This window comes from Cottoperca gobio, chromosome 7 (genome assembly GCF_900634415.1).
Source record: "Cottoperca gobio chromosome 7, fCotGob3.1, whole genome shotgun sequence".
NCBI lineage: Eukaryota > Metazoa > Chordata > Actinopteri > Perciformes > Bovichtidae > Cottoperca > Cottoperca gobio.
The window spans coordinates 2,697,954-2,715,617 of record NC_041361.1 but is presented as its reverse complement, the minus strand read 5'-3'; the positions used below and the strand labels follow the sequence as shown (position 1 = coordinate 2,715,617).

The window sequence follows — 17,664 nt, the reverse complement described above, 5'->3', positions numbered from 1 at the left end:
TTTTGAACTTGCTACCGAGATGGGGGCGGGACTTAACTGAATTCCACCAACAGGTAACTTTCACTTCGCCTTCTAACCAATAAGAAGTGTTGGAATGTTTACTCAAGTACTGTACTGTCCAGGGAACATGTATCTCCACATTTGGTCATTTTGAAGGATGAAGTGTTCCTTTATGGGTTGAGATAAACTAAACTACTTAAAAAGCCTCTTGGATCAGCTGGAAAATGCATCATCACAAAGATGAAAACAGGGCTGTTTTTCTGAACTCAAGGAAAGTTGAGTTTTTAGAGATAAGTGATTCTCACAGGACAGAGAAGCTACAAAGTTATAATGAACTTATATAATATAATGCATTGCTGTAAACTAGCCAACCGTATATAAAGTAGTTAAAATAAGCATAACCTTAAACATCTACAGCAGTAAAATGCAACATACTGTATATATTAATGCTACAGTAATATAAAACCAAAAACATTATATAGGCTATAATAGTAAAACACTGACTGAGAACACTTTTACTGCATAATAACTTGTACATTTAGCTGATAAAAGGCCTCTTCTTATTTTATTTTCACAGTCAAAGAAACAGGAGTTTTAAAGTCCTAACCGAAAGGGTCAGATCTTAAAACTGCTGAAGCTCTAGGATCATTTTGATTGTCAAATATCCTGCGGTCTGAAGTTCTCTCTGTAAAGGGGCCTCGGGTCAGTTAATGGGCAATCTTTCTTTGCACGTTACAAGATATCGCCTGTTGGCTCTGAGAACTATCTTTTGAAACATATTGACACGCACTACATTAGGCTCTGAAACACACACATCTCACAAAACAACACAGTGCTTAAATAACAGACTTAAAAACAGAGCAAAGCATTCATTTTCTAGTTTTAAATGGTTGTATAAGATACAGATAGAATATCTTTAATCCGCTGATTTCGTCATTATGCTGTAGCTCTGAATACATCAAAATGATTTTTCTTTTACCGATATCCATTTTCTTTTTATACAAATCACCACCTGCAATTTGTTGACGACAAGCTGTTCTTACAGTCACTGCATGCTGCATTTGAAATGAAAACATTTGGTTTTAAAACATTTATGTGTGCAACACTTATCAGCTCATCGTGAACTGGCACAGGCTGGGGTTTATTTTTGGTCTGGGTTCAGATCCCTTTTGGTTGTTGGGTGTTTAAAATTCCACCATTTTATCACTTTCAACAGTGAAACCTAATGACTTGTTGTCGTTCAGCCACAAAGATCAAAAAGCTGAATTCATGAGCATGGATTTAATGAGAAAGCAAATGAATCCCCAACACCAAATGTGCTTTTCAGGATTCAGGCTTATTTCAGTTTAATAGCACAAAGCACACTCTACAAAGCCCATAATTACAACTTCTGAGGTCCGTCTGTCTTGATTTCTTTTACCCTTTTTTCTTTACTGACTCCTACTTTTTCCAAACTAGTCTTTTGGCAATGCCTTTAGAGCATGACCGATGCACGTTGAATAATTTGAATGCTTTCATAAACAGCTCACAACACACTATGATGTAGTTGTAGGCAGATACAAATACATATTTGTCCACAATTCCAGCTCCTTGGGCGATTTACGAATGAGGTATTTCTGTTGTGGAGAAAATCGAAGAACATCCACACATGCAGAGAGACAGAGACTTTACTCTCAACAACAGCGAAAGTCCCATCTGCTGATGAAAGCCTCAAGATGCCGCTGAAGAGTGCTGAGGAAAGAAGTAAACCTTGAGTTAAGATCTGTATTTATGAATGTTGTGTCACTTCTATTTTCAAGGTCATGAATTAACCTTCAAGCTCCACATGTCTTGTTGATGATGTGTACATGTGTATAATAAAATAATAATAATAATAATAACTTTATTCATATAGCGCTATTCTAAAACAAAGTGCTTTACAAAGACATAAAAAGAGAAATTGGAAGAAGTAAATAGTTATACAGCAGTTATGGATGCTTTATAGCAGGAGAGGTCATTCCTAATCATTTCGTAACAGTTTTCTTCTGGAAAGAATTTGATACTAATTAAAAGATCCATTACAGTTAGTTGGGTTGAGTTTAAGCGCGTGAGTAAATATACATGCATTATTGATTTATTATTAGAAGCTTTATTCTTCACACATGTTGAATTGCATGCTTGACTGTCGATACTAATCAAACACCTGTTTCTACTTTACCTATAGCCCTAAATTACACATCTGTGTAAAATATATCGGACATGTTTACAGATCCTTAAAGTACTTATTTAAAATGTCTTTACATCTACAGTATAACACCTCACTATGTAGTTGATCTTTAAGCTGCAGGGTTACAAACGGAGGGTGCCAGATCATGTAGCACTTTGCAAGCCAGTGGGTTCAAATTGATCTGCTGTTTTACGGGGAGCCTGTAGTGACAAAAGGACACCGGTGATGCTTCAACGTCTCCAATCAACTGTCAATATTCTCACAGAACACGGTTTGATTGAACAATATAAGGCCACAAACAAGTGCATTTTACAGATGTTATCGCTGAGTGACAAATGCATTAAACCCAAGATCTCTTTACCAATGACATTATATATTTTTTTCTCCAGATCATCAGAACAATTCTACACGAGATTAATAAATCTGAATTATTAATGACTTTTTAACTGGGTGAGAAAGGTTTCCCATCACCTCCGGATTGTGCAGCTGCAAATGAAACCTGAAAGATGTGCATGCCACCGCCAGACAGGGAGCTCTGGTAGAATTAGAAAGAAAAACTACAACCCTTGCTCGAGGGCAGTTCAATACTTCTAGATTACAGTCTGGAAAATCAGAAGAAATGTATTTGGAGATAATTTCATGGATTTGTTGGAAGCAAGAAAAAAAAAGGAATATCCAGTGTATCTTCACAGAATCTTAACACAGCCAATTAATGAACGTTTACCTACATTGGAAGCTTTTTTTTATAGAGAAATATAAGCTTTTGGTGAAATTACGCAGGGCCAGTTAATTATAACTTCTACCACATGTGGGTGCGTAAAGTGGACAGCTAGGCGCGCACACACGCAGCACATCACTGCGGGGAACTGCTGCTGTCAGACGCGTTATTCAGAGTGGGAGTGAGGGCTATGGACGATTTATCGACAGATTCGCCTCTCACACCGGAGCCGTCTTCTCTAAAAACATTTGTCTACTTTTGTCGCATCCACGAGCTTTATATAAGGTCTCCCTGAAAATGAGACGCATAGACAACACTCGGTGATCTCTGTGTTTCCCGGTTGTTTGCAAAATAAGGTTTAAGATAAGTTTTTTGTTTGTTGATGTCTCACTCGGATATGGCACACGTCTGGATCCAATAAGAGAATTTCACAGCGTCAGACGCGTCTGCGGCGGGGGAGACCAGTGGAGGGACTCGGAAACTTGTGTGGTGCAGGAGACGGTCTCTCTTTTCCAATCGGCTCTGCCACAGCTGCCACACAGACAGGGAGAGAGAGGAAGAGAGAGAGAGAGAGCGAGAGAGAGCGAGCCATGGTGAACTCCTTCGTACTGATGCTCAGCTGGACTGTGATCTCTGGGGTGGCGAGAGCTCAGAATGACACGGAGCCTATTGTCCTGGAGGGAAAATGTCTCGTGGTCTGCGACTCTAACCCGACCACGGACTGGAAGGCTTCGTCCTCTCCGCTCGGCATCTCAGTGCGCGCGGCCAACTCCAAGGTGGCTTTCTCTGCAGTCCGGAGCAACAACCATGAACCGTCGGAGATGAGCAACAAAACGAGAATAATCTACTTCGACCAGGTTAAGACGATTTTATGATCAATACTAATGTCAAAAAAAGTGGTCAAATTCGCTTTTAACAGCAATTTCCTTTCATTTCTGTCCAAAACCGACAGTCTTTTCTTGTCAATTTGAATCCTTTTGCCTTTTGTGGTAAACCTTCATCCTTAAACTCAGTTTTGACTTGTGATGCAGACACTTGAAGTGTCATTGCAGTGAAGTGTAGCTGCACCCCAGAGTTTAGTTCTAGGCTAGTTGCAGTAGGCATGTTTGAAAGTGACCGGATTATGATTGAGAATCAGCCTCCTGCAGAGTCTGCACACACATTCATCAGTCTGCCTCTAGCTACCCTACATCGCGCGCGTGCCCGTACACGCGCGCACAGCACCACCTACATAAGACACCCCCCCCCCCCCCACACACCCAAAAGAAAAAAAAATCAAGAGAACACAAACAACAAGAATGTTATTAGTCACACAGCGGTGGGCAGAGGAAGCACTTGACTGATCCTCTGCCCTCTCATTTGAATTACATAGCCTAATGTTATCTTTCGCTGCCAACACAAGTGTTGCAGGTGATCTGATTGGTGTGGATCATGTGCATGCTGTTGCTAGGAAAGCAACACTTGACAAAGGTCTCGGCAGAGGCTGCAGTGGGGCCTTTAACAGGTGCGCTCCAAGTGTTTTGAGTCTGTGCAGGTACTGAGAGGAACTCCTGCTGCCTGCATCAATCAGGACCCCAAGAAGTTCATTTCAAATACTGTACGTCAGCTAATACGACTGTAGGGTGCTTAGAACCTTTTAGTGACACTCATGAGATGGCATTAAATGCTGACTGACATATTTAGGGTGGAACGTTCTTAGCGAGCGAAAGCAAGAATCATTTATTTATTTATTAACACTCTAATATTCATTATGTCATGTGTCACATGAAGACGCAGTATCGAGAACACGTGTTGTTCTTTTCAGGCACTGAAATGTCAAGAGTGGGAATAAAAATCCTGTTTTTGCACCAAACTGGAAATGTTTCTATAAATAAAGCATAATTTAGATTTTTTTTGTTGTTGGTATAATTAAGCAGGAAAGTTCAACGCTGGGTTTTGATCCCGTGAGGAGGAAGATTGAATATCATTTGAAGGGTGTTGGATTCAGTTTGTGCCGGAGCAGCCTGGTGAAACCTGTGTGCATCGACGTATTTAATCCCCATTGAAATGAAAGCTTTTGCTGAGGTTCTGTCTGTATAGACACCGTTGTCACAATGTGTGTTTTCTCTTCTTCTCTCATAGGTTCTTGTGAATATAGGAAACTACTTCACATTTGAATCAGTGTTTTTGTCTCCAAGAAAAGGAATCTACAGTTTTAACTTCCATGTCATTAAAGTGTACCAGAGCCAAACTATACAGGTATTATTTCTCTTTATTTCACAATTGATTCAGTTGTAAACCTGTTTTAGTATTAGAGAGGAGGGAAATGTCTTCTTTAGGGACTGTATGGAAATGATTGGTGTGTTGAACCTTCCGTTTCAATTTCTTTTTAAAAGACCCTCCACAAAGTATTTAAATTTAGTTGAGCCCACGGGTCAGACCCCAATCGGGTTCGGCCAGAGAATTAAAGCTCTATTCCCAATACCGCAAAGTGATATAACAGAATATATTTAAAACATTGATGATTTAATAGCATGAAGAATAATTTAAGATGTATGCCCTGACCTCAACCGTAAACATTTAACCTTGTTAATGGAATAACAATGTTTATAATTTATTTGCATTTGATTCTCTAAAAAAAAAAAAAATAATCTGCAAGAGGAAATTTAAGTCACGACTCAAGTCATTAGTTCATTTTACAGTTTTTAATTTCATGTGTCGTATTCTGTCTTTAATCTTTACGTTTATTTGCTAGCTTTTATCAAATTGTCGTACTGAATTGATTTAGTTTTAATATTACACAAAAACACAATGCACTAAAGGAGCAGAAGGATGAACCTGAAAGGTCTTAGAAATCTAACCGAAGGAGGAAAAAATGATCAAATAACAAGTTTGACTAAACTCCCTTCAGAAAAAGAAAGGATATGCAGTTACCTCCCTCCCTAATAATTGACATACGGTCCCTTAATTGGCTTAAAACAATGGCTGTTTTTCCTCTGCTTGCATGAATGACAATAAATGCTTCATTGTAAGACGTAGAGCGACCTGAAGCCCCTTCCTCTTTTATCTGATACACCTTAGAGATATAAGTTCTCATTAGTAGTCGTATGACGAATTAAGGTGCTACAAATAAGACGTAAACTATGCTAACTCCTCTAAACTATTCCCTTTCCTTGACCGTTTCTGTTTGTTTTTTCTGATGTCCAGGTGAACTTGATGTTGAATGGAAAACCCGTCATCTCTGCCTTCGCGGGTGACAAAGACGTAACTCGTGAGGCGGCCACCAATGGAGTTCTGCTCTATCTAGAAAAAGAGGACAAAGTCTACTTAAAGCTGGAGAAGGGAAACCTAGTCGGTGGATGGCAATACTCAACATTTTCTGGCTTTCTTGTGTTCCCGCTGTAAAAAAAAAGAAACGAAGATTGTAAGCGTACTGACTTCCTCATAATGTGTTGTCACTGTATAATCAAAACATTGCTGCTGCGTCCGTTGGATCTTACCAAATTGTTGAAAGGTGATGGATGGAAATGGATCCGAACAGAGAAAAGAAATATGACTTTGGAAATCATTCATATTCTCTGGATGTGCCCGTCCAGATGAAAGAGACTTGAAATGTTCCCGGTTGCTAATGTATGTTTCTGTCACTCAACCTCAGAGAGGAAGACTAAAACATCCCAAAAATACTACTCAAAGTTTAACATGGCCACTGTTGCATTCAAGTACATCTGCATTTTGGGTGTAAACTGTATATGCTTGTGTTACATGTGTGGGGGAGGGTGGGGGGGCCTTTTGTTTTAGGTAAAGAGATGGAAGGGAGGGGAAGGATGGAAATGTTTTATTTGAATTTGATCTGACAATTTTTTTTTTTAAAGGAGATAAATGCTTTTTGCAAAACGTGTTTAGTGATCAGAGGCATGGATGGATTACTGAATGAGCATAGTGGGTGCAGGGGCCCCCTATCCCCCTGACCCTTACGTGCAAGGATGCCAAGTGAGAGACACAGCACGACTAAAGAGACGATAAACATCCACAAAGCGACACAAGACAGACTACAAAGACGTGCAAAACAACCTCAAAGAGACGCAGAACAACTGCAAATTCACACTAAACGACTACAGAGACGCAAAATTACTACAAAGATGATTAAAAACGACTTCAACAAACAGATGATGGTCTGCTCTTTTAAAAGTCTCTTTTACAAGTCAGTGCCCAGGGGCCCGTCGTGTTCTGATCCGTCCATGATCAGAGGTCAGAGTTAATACGTTTCCCGATGATTTAGACCCAATACTGATTCCAATATTTTGCTTTTGATGAATTGAGGTTGTCCGTTTACTTTACCAGTCACATTTATATTGCATTGATTTGTTTTGGTAAAGCTGTTTTGAGGGAAACGTAGTTCTTGTCTGAAATATGATCAGTTACATCAGGTTAGCATCCTGAGTCCCACGTATGGTTAGGTTTAGGCAAAAGAAGGACTTTGGTTTCCGGTGTTTCGGTACATACATTTTTTTACCATTCGCTCTCTTCGCCCTCATCTGCACCGTTTTCGGCTGCAGCTCTGTGTTCAGCATAAAAGCGTAGATAAAGTTACTGGACGCTACTTTCCCGGCTTTGTGACTAGCTGGTGAACATAGTGGAGCACTCAGCAGATAAAGAGCCAGGTATTTGCCTTTAGTGGAGGCTCAAACAGAAAAATAAATATCAGCGGGACAAAAACACGACTCTTTTCTGTTGCCCCCAAGTGGCCAAAAAGGGTATTGCAGGTTTAACGTTTGGCAAAGTCACTATTGCCTTTTTTTCAAAATGTAATCAAGACCTCCATCTTTCCCTGAACTTAGTGCTGTCAGTGCCTAATCATAACCATAAGTGTTAATTATGCTTTAGATTTTACAGTACAAGCGGATAATGTTGGCAAAACAAATATGTTGCCATTGAACATTTTGTGTCAGATACGTTTATTAGAAATATTTAGTCATTACGTTGATAAAAAACAATATACGTTTCTCCCCAAATGTATTTGCTGTTGAAAACTAGAAGCATATAAATGAAACTTCTACCTGTGTATTTATAATACACCTTGCACAAGTTAACTTGTGGTTTATGGACCTTAATAAAGTTAAATGGACCTCTGAGAACCTTAATTAGTTAAAAAGCAATTAAACCGTTTTCTGTCACTGCCGGTGAGCGTAAACAAGTTCCACTGGGCATCCTGAATAACTGATGAATTAATAAACTGGTTAATTGTTGCTCTTGAGCTCATTGTGCGCTTTACGATGGCAGTCGCCCCTCCTTCATGTCTACAGCAGAGTTACTGTCTGCCTTACTGCAGTATGTGCTGCTGGTGCAGTGAGCTGCTGCATTGTTCAAATCAACCTAAACGCTTCCTGAGGCTTTTCTGGAGAGTTTATTTAAATCATTCTTTCACTCTGAAACAATCATCTGCGCCCTCGTCAGGTTGAACTTGAAAATTTCACTTTTGCAGATCAGATTTATGTAGCTACGTGTTGTTTGCTGACATCTTTTTGTCAGTGACTGTTAAATTGCCCTTGGCATCATTGACATTTTCTTTTGTTGGTGGGAAAACGTTTTAATGGGCGCGATTTTTCAGTTTTCTGGTGTGAATAAAGAAGCATAATGTAGGAATAAGTGTGCGGCTCAAAAAGCCCTCTGAAGATTTGCAGTTGTGAAACACTTCATACCAACAATTGTTCAAGGAAACAGGGTTGGAAATGTACTCTCTGATATAAATAGGTCAAACATATTCACTGTCAGAGCTCTGAAAGTACAAGAATAGTGGCACCTATTGAATCAACCTGCTATTTCTTATGACACTATGTATATTTGTTTTGCTAATCTGAAACAATTTATATTTTCTTTAAATTGGTGTCACATTGTTTGGCTCATGACTGTGGAACTGTAACGATCATAGTTTCAGTAGGTATTTAAATGATTGCTTCAATTTGTATTTAAATGATGCAAATGTAAAACTATGTGTTAAAAAGGGTTCAACGTGATCATTAAATGTTCCAGTTAATTAATGTATTGAAGAATTCTGGTGATAAATGATGAATAAAAATCATGATTTTTTATATAAAGTGATTTTTCCAAAGGATTTTTTTTCCAGTTTTCATTAGTCGGCCATCATATACAAGAAAAGCTCTTTTTTAATTTGTCAAATCAGAGCTTGTGATTCTTTGGGATGTAGTGGAGCACCAATAGCTGAATTTATGGTATTTAATGTGACAAGATTACACACGTACATAAACAAAATGACTAAAATTAAACATTTTGTGCATTCAGCATTCATTTAATATTAATGTTATTAATGATCACATAAAAAAAAATAGGATTTGAATAGTATAATTTGAATTAATAAGCAATATAGCACACTCCAGTGTGGCAGTATGTGGCAGTATGTGATACATAATCATCATACTAACATACATTTTAAGGTTGGAAAAGGCGCACAAGCAGACTCTAATTCTGGGTGATTTATTTTACGTCCTCACTTTCAATGATCTACAGTATGTTGTTTACATAATTAATTTAGTCCACAACAGAAAAGGCCGTCTGCATGTGCATGAGCAGCATCAAAGGGTTGAAACAGAGCCAGTATCGTCACTTCATAATTGCTGCAATGATGGCAAACGTTTCTGTTTTTTCTCCTTTCCTTAGTCTTCTGTTTGTATAATGTTTCAGAATTCAGAACATCTTCTTGGTAAAGTTTTGCGACAAGATAATTAAAAAAAATCTGTCTTGAAACAAATTGGTTAACATTTGCATAAAACATATTGTTTGTGTCTGGTTAAAATGTATTCATTTTTGCAGGTTCTACTTTTCAGCCTCTGTTCATTCATACACTTATTATATAAACTTGTCTCTTCTTGTGTTATCAGTTTGGATGTCAACGCTCTCTCTTTTTTGGCTCTTTGATTTCTGTCTCCTTACAAATCAAGCTGTGATGAGTAGATGTGGGGCTCTGAGAAATGTCCTAAATCATTGCATTGATTTGAATTCACTGTTAGTACTCAAGCTCGGCCTTTGTGGAACCAGAAAGAGTTATGTCCACACTCATCGTGGCACAAAGGGCCTTACAAATCAGCCTAAAGTTGCTTTATGAGTTTTGATTTTGTGCAGGTTTTAAATGCCCAGAATGGTGTAAATATAAAGTCAACATTACATGTCTACAGTTGTATGTTGTGATTCCCAAATGATGTGGACGTTGACTTATTGAAAGTACGCTGATCATATTGTCACGCTGAAAGAATTTCCTCAAAGACCACTATTATAATCTGAAGTTGTTCTCGGTGTGATTGCGCCGTAACTGTAGTTCAACTGTAACAAGTAAAAAGACTTTGTGGTCACATGGCCAAAATAATTACAACTGAAATTGTAAGTTGTAAGTGTTTTTTTATGCGCTGTTATTATTATTATTATTATTATTATTATTATTATTATTATTATTTCAGGGCAGTCTGGAGACGGCAGGTGCAGTAGAGCGGTACATCCTGGTCCTATTTGAGCTCCAGTTTGTTGCGATCCTGCAGCTTTAGGTTTAGCCCTCGATAATCTGGGCAATGAGGTGTAACTGGAGCCCTCCACACTGTAAGGGAAATCTACTCTGATTGCCCCCTTTGCAACTTTGTTTGCAACGGGTGGGAGAAGGGTTGGCCCCAGAGCGACCTTACGGGTGTCTTTTTTCACATGGAAATTGTGTAATTCAATTGTCTCATCCCTAATCTTCTTCACTTTAAATTTTTGCTCCTGTGCATGCTGGTCATCAAGCCTTCTGAGCATCTCTCCGTCTTTCTGGTCCTGCTGCTTTTCTCTGATTTGCCGAAGCTGAAACTCAGTTATAGCTTTGGCTTCAAGCTTCCTCTGAAGGACTTGCTCATGCTCCTGTGTCTGAGCTTCTTCTCGTCTAGACCTCATCGTCTCCTCTAACTTCCAGTCTTCAAACTCAGCCTTCTTTTCTTTAACTCGATAAGTGCTTCATTATCCAACTGTTTCCTTATGTCCCTGCGTTGTTGCCTGCTAGATATTGGCCTTGAGGAGTTTGTCCTCTGCTCTGCATGTGGGGGAGTGTGAAGTCTCTGTTGGCGCTCTTCCTTTAGCTCTTCCTCCTCCTGCTGCTTTTTCAGCGCGTCAGTAAGGACGCAGGCAACCTCTGTGAAAACCTCTCACCACGGACGGTTCTGGAGTTCATGGCTATTTGTTGTCTTTGAAGGTTTTCCGACTGTATTACCGGTGGTTAATGTTGTAACCTAGTCTTGCTGGATAGTTGGATCCGAGCTATGTTTGTGGCTACTTACATGGTTTTATAGAATCCAACATCAAAGGCATCATCTTTTTTTTGTTTTTAAACATATTGTTATTTTAACCTTATTTAATCGTATTTTTCAATCTGACATTAAAATATATATTTTAAAACTTTATTGACAAAACGTATTTTACAATCTGACATTAAAATATATTTTTTATTTTAATCTTTGACAAAAAGTATCTACAATCAGTTGTTATAAGGGATACAACAATCGCACGGTTCCCTTCAAACGTGTTTTAATGTCGCCGACTGTCCGGGTCACAGTGAGCGAACAAAATATTGATTACTTCTTCTTCAAAAAGGTACCTGTGGATTTTGGTGATGTGGATTTGATGCTGACTTTTAAGCATTAAGGGCAGTTTTGGAAACTATTGGGCATGAAACTTATTAAACAAACAATTTCCTGTACAGATGCATGGTTGACAACGAGATATTGAAAAAGACATGGAATCCGAGTCGCTAGTAATTGTTACTTGCTGCCATTAATGTACATATAATAGCGTTTTATCTAACTTGTTGTATTTATTTGGGATTAAAGTGGCTGTAAACGTGTTAAATCCTGTTCTCGGATGTTTGTGTTCTATCTTGTAAAAGCAATAATATCTTCTGCTAATGAATCTGATCCTAAAATCATTTCCTGGGAGATTATCTGGCACTGAAGCTTGATTCTTTCCCCTGGGTGTGTTCATGGCTGTCAGAATGACTGTTTACGAGATAAGAAAGATCCAGCAAGAAAGTCATTTTAAGAAAAGTGCATATCTGGAGACTCTACATGAATTTCATTAGATAACAAACACAAGGTCATCCTGAGAACTTTACACTGTGATTTTATGGTCAAGTAGCTGTGGGGGAAAAAGACTGTGTGCCATGTTGAATTTCAACTGTAAATCTGACCTTTCTAGTGGCATTTAAGATGACGATATATAACTGTAATTGAATATATTTTCTTTAAACAGTGTAGCACTTCACACACATTGTTTCCAGCACTTGGTTTGATTGCATCTGGTGAGACACATAACCCCTGAATTATAACACTGCATTAATCCAAGTAAAACCAAAACATGAGCCTACTCTAAACATCAAAATGCATTCATCTCAGGTGTAGTAAAAGGTTTCCACACTACCCCCAGCATGTGCCGTAAAACAATGTGGATTTGGACTCTGCGTACTGTATTAGAACTGTGCAGCTCTGCTCTCATAGCTGTTCAAAACATCGAACAAGTCATGCACATCTAAAACCTTTAGGTAAGCTGCAAGAAAATATTTTATTTATTTAGAGATCACTTAAGTAAAAAGTGCAGACGTTGCAAAGCACCTTTTGTGCTTTACATTGACACAGAGGTTTGTGCTTTACATCTAAATATATAACAATTGACCATGATCAATTGCTAAACCGCGTCCCTGAACAGCAGTTGTCCCGTCACAACTCAGCTACAGTGACATGGGGTACTAACAAGCTGTACTTGGTTGATATATAAAGAGTTTGGAGGAGGGTGTTTTTTTGCAAAAGTGTATAAGGAACAGATTGAACAGTGTGTTTATCTTCTCAAACATAAGCTGCAGACGTTAGCGTTGCCCGGCTACAGGAGTAACTGAGCATTACTGCCACAGTCAAGCAGAATACCATAAAACTAAATGATACTAATAAAGTAACGATAACATCTCTGTTCTGCTCTTCATTTACTTTATCTCCAGCCAAACCCGGCTTAGATAATGTTACATTTGACAAACTCATTAGTTGTTCTTCATCCTTAAAACCTTTTCTTTTGTTTCTTTGAAATACGGACATTAAAGCTGTGTGGTACGATGCGGTGTAGAGGGGAGGACCCAAACACAGTACACACGATTTGATAAGAACAAAAAGCGAGCTTTATTGAAACAAAGTCGAAAAATACAAAAGGTAAAAAGTCAACTGAAAACACAAACCGGGGAAGGCACGAGGAAGGCACGAGGAAGGCACGAGGAAGGCACGAGGAAGGCACGAGGAAGGCACGAGGAAGGCACGAGGAAGGCACGAGGAAGGCACGAGGAAGGCACGAGGAAGGCACGAGGAAGGCACGAGGAAGGCACGAGGAAGGCACGAGGGAGCACCAATGCAACAAGGGTGACGAACAGACAAGGACCAATGGGACAGACAGGTATATATAGACAGACACTAATCACGGGAACGAGACACAGCTGGAGGAAAAAGGCAAAGACACAAGGGCAGGGTGAATGGACACAGGAGGATCAAATCAACAATCACAGAGGGAGGTAAAAACACAAGGACAGGAAGTAAAACAAGACATGACACAAGGGGAAGTGAACATTTAAAAATAAAACACGAAACACGAAAACCAAGATCATGACACTGTGTTGATTGTCTAAGTATGTTTTTCTATTGTAAGCATCCCAACCATCAAAGACTTTTGTTAAAACTAATAACAAATTTCTATTAATAATACCATACTATACTACGGCTAATTCAATCTCATCGGCTATCGGTCTGATGACGATAAGCTTCTGGGGCTATATTATATATATTATATGTTCCGCCTCTTTTTGCGGTCCACACAGACTGTTTACCTGCTTCCACCAGAACACTTCTGATACCAAATTGTATCATGTATCATACGCAGATACGGGCTAATTAGCTCTGAAGTACAGGAACAATGCTGCTCACTAAACTCACAGAGCTTTAGTGTCAGCATTAGCTTACGCCAGCTTGCTAAAGCTAATCAAATCTGGCGTCATTTTGGCTGGCAAAATCTGTAAATTGCAAATGAGAAGGTGGACATTTTGTTAACTTTTTCGTCTGACTAAATTATGTTAAATCTGCCACCGTTATCATTGTGCCAGAATGGAAAGGTTGACAGGCATTGCAACAGTAACTAAGGGGGACAACGCTCAGCCGAAGGTCAATTCGCATGTTAGTGATGCCACAGAGACTCAGGTGTATTTCAGGCCCTTTATTAAAAATGACCCTGCATATCTGTCCCTCATCCCTTGACACTTCCATAAGAAAAGATTAGCCTTGGAATGTGTTTATTCTTCATACGTTAACAAAGGGTCAGTTGCTTTTTGTTTAGCTACATCATGAAACGACTCGAATCAAACAAGGACAATGCCGACTGCTGTTTTAAAAAAACCAAAAAGTGTTAATTCCTCATAATCTTCTCCTCTGTTTGCCTGCAGGCGTCAGTCAGCACTTGAATAAGTAAACAAATTTGCAGATAAGACGCCGACGTGCTGAAGATGAGAGTTTTGTGATTTTATGGGAAGGATCTGAATTTTTCCATTCACTCAGTTGTGTAGCCACATTGAGGGAGGTGGACACAATAGCGACATTGTTATGATATGTGACAATAGCAACAATACTTGCACTGATTAAAAGACTGCTCTGCAGTAAACAATACATTTGTGAAGCTTATAATGTTTGTGTTGTGAGAAAGTGATGATTCAGTTCTACGGTAATGTTTACCTATCATTATGTCCATCTGTCAATCTCACCGCCTGTCTTAAAGAAAGCAGAATTAACCTGTTTTTAAAAATAAAACAGGCCGACATCTGTGATAAATATCTGCTGTGGCAGCCGGCCTCCCAGAGTTCCTTGTTAGGGCCAATTGTGAGATTTGAAGCCTTTGATTTCCTCCTTGGTGGAGTAATGTCGCGCCGCCACACAGCTGCTGTTACGGTATTAACCTGCGGGACACCTGCAGGGCAATCGCTGTTTTTACTTCACTATCATCTGACCTTGAACGCTACACCAACGTGCTCTGATGATTCATTTTTGTTCAGTTGTAGTGATACTATTGCACTAGGATCAGCCAGATTTAAAGCAGCTAATTAATATGTTATGAACAATGAATCACATGACTGCTATAATATGAAAGTGTAATGTACAGGTAATCGTAACCGCTCAGGTCTACGGATGTTAATAGCATCTTTTCATTCATTTTGGATTTGCATCCCACGACTTTAGTATTTCGGTTCCCTCTCACTGCTCTCATCAGTGTTGTTTTCGAAAGCAATAGGAGGATATATGTTTTTTGTTGTTGAGAAAAAGCTCTAAAGACTCACAGTACTTTCCCAGACAGCAGACAGACAATGTTAGCGACTAGCTGGTGAACATAGTTCAGCATTTAGAAGCTAAAGAGAAGGATATTTCCCTCTGGAGTGGAGACCGAAAAACATTCATTCATCATACTGTGTTTATCATGCCCCCCCCTGTGGGCTGTACTATATATACATATGTATTACTGGATTTATTTTTGGCGCTTTAGTGGCTGTTCCAAGTTCGGCAGAGAATATTTAAATTATGTGCTAATCACATGATTTCCAAGTCCAACTGATACACAGTATATTTAACTTTTGGTCAGTTCTCCAGCGCATTTCACTTTCATTTTCGTGCTGCGTAGGTTGGAGTCATTTTGTCTTCCTATCGGAGGATTTTCAAATTGAAAACCATGTCATACTTCATGCTCATGGCATCTGTTATCACCTGTTATCTTAAAATGTGACATTTTCAATCATTTTCAGATGCCTCCTCTAACAATCTTTACTTAACTTGGCTTTTAATATCGGTGCATTATACATTAGCCAGATCAAAGCGTTAGCCATTAAATAATAACATGTTTTGCTTCACAGAAAGATATGCATAAAAGCATGTATCCAACTTCAGCTAAACTGAGTTCTAAACTATTTCATGAGCATCAAACACGGCTGCTGTGAATATTGTACTTTCACGCTGTGCACATAGGCAAAATATGTGAGTGCTGTATGCAAATAAGCTTGGAACAGAATTGCTGATTTGTTGGGCTAGAGGATTGAAAAACCATGTTTGCATGCAGTGCAGTTCTTCAGAGCAGCTCTGCGCCTGCAACAAGCCTCATTCTGATTTCTGAATAGTAAATGAAAAGCTCTTTTGGCGAGTCAAAGAGGCTAGAGTTAAGGTCAGAGGGGCTGCTCAGGGTAACACAAACTTGCTCCACATGATGAGATTTAAATTACTCACATTGCTACCTTTGTAGCAGATGTCCAGAGGGACTGAGCGCCGGGGAGAGGAAGCTAGATATTTCTAGAAGAGCCTTTCTGAAGAAGAGAAGAGGAATAGAATAGATCACAATATACCCATCAATTCCAGGGGGAGTTTACACCACGGCTATTGATTAACATCCAATCTTTTAAACAAATACAAAGCCCAGGTTGTGTGTAGTGCTGGTGCACTGCGAGGCGTGTGAAATAGAGCGGGAGTGAAGCAGTCACTGAAGGCTGTTCCCCATAGAGCAAATCAATAATCCATGTCGTATTATTACATTTCACACCTGTGAAATAAGATGATCCTATATACACTTCACTGCTGCGTGTGCGTTATTTTTTAAATTATACTTCTAAATCATATTTATCGTAACAGGATTTAGTAGATATAGCTGGTGATTTCATATTAAACACGCGTGGAGGATTTGTGGAGCAGCCCAGTCATCTTCCACTCGACCTCTTAATGATATTAACCACAAATGACTTGCCCAGCTCTCAGGATATTGTACTTTTCCCTCCAACGCATTCGTGAGTGAGACGAGCTGCATTATGTAAGGAAAAGAGCTGCAAGTTAACGGTAATGCGGACAGCGTGATGAAGATGAATTGCCATTGTCTCGTCATCTGTCTCCTGTGAAACCCCAAAGCAAGGAAAAGGGGGGGAGTAAGGGGGCTACTTAACTGGCAGGGAAGCTCAAGAATGACTCATATCAAAAGTGCATTAGTGGTTTTGATGGACTATAAGCATGTAAGTTGTGAAAGGGTGAATATATAAAGAATCTCACAGAAAAGACAGTCTGACAATGGATATAAGAGCAAATAGCAATAGCGTCGGCCAATCAGCCAATGACCTTTGAGACTTTCCTGAAGCTAAACCGACCTGAGTGGGGTTTGATGTGTGGTATTAAACAGCTGATAATAACTGGAGCTATAGACTAGAATATGGCTTGATTATATTTCTAATAAAGTGCACTGCATGTATATTACACATCCTAGTTTAAATACTAGATTTCCACTAAATGTTTGTTAAAACAAATTACCTTTTGGCACAGAAACCAATATTTGACCATTTCTGCCTTTTCTGTTTGTTACATCTTAATATCAGACTTACAGATATTAATCTTACATTTACTTAGGCCATGAACAGAAAACAATATATATTTTGCAATTTCTGCCTATTTTAACTTTACTTATTTACACTTCGACAAGGTATTAGAGTTTAAAAACATTTAATTCATTTAAAAATAAATGCACTAAGAGCAGATCTTTTGTGATATGTGATATATGTCAAACGTTAAACTATAAAGAAGTGTTGTATAGTTATTCCTCCTTTTATTTTTCTGTATACGGTCCACAATCAAAAGGTTTAGCCCACTCTACTTGACTTGAGGTTCTTGACACGATGAGCTCTGAGTGAACAGAC

At 39.0% G+C, this 17,664-nt stretch overlaps 1 protein-coding gene across 1 annotated transcript; it reads left to right on the top strand.

Moving 5' to 3' along the window:
• Positions 1 to 3,111: 3,111 nt before the first annotated feature.
• Positions 3,112 to 6,648, top strand: cbln4 (cerebellin 4 precursor). Its single transcript, XM_029436084.1, has 3 exons — positions 3,112 to 3,781; positions 5,046 to 5,162; positions 6,111 to 6,648. The coding sequence occupies exons 1-3, from the start codon at positions 3,515 to 3,517 to the stop codon at positions 6,306 to 6,308; spliced, it is 582 nt and encodes a 193-aa protein (XP_029291944.1). The 5' UTR covers positions 3,112 to 3,514; the 3' UTR covers positions 6,309 to 6,648.
• Positions 6,649 to 17,664: the final 11,016 nt, after the last annotated feature.

What these genes read in the sequence shown, in the direction of transcription:
- cbln4 (XM_029436084.1), top strand. Translation starts at nt 3,515, where the DNA reads ATGGTGAACTCCTTCGTACTGATGCTCAGCTGGACTGTGATCTCTGGG. An exon ending in GAATAATCTACTTCGACCAG is followed by an intron (nt 3,782 to 5,045) that starts GTTAAGACGATT and finishes CTTCTCTCATAG; the next exon opens with GTTCTTGTGAATATAGGAAA. An exon ending in ACCAGAGCCAAACTATACAG is followed by an intron (nt 5,163 to 6,110) that starts GTATTATTTCTC and finishes TCTGATGTCCAG; the next exon opens with GTGAACTTGATGTTGAATGG.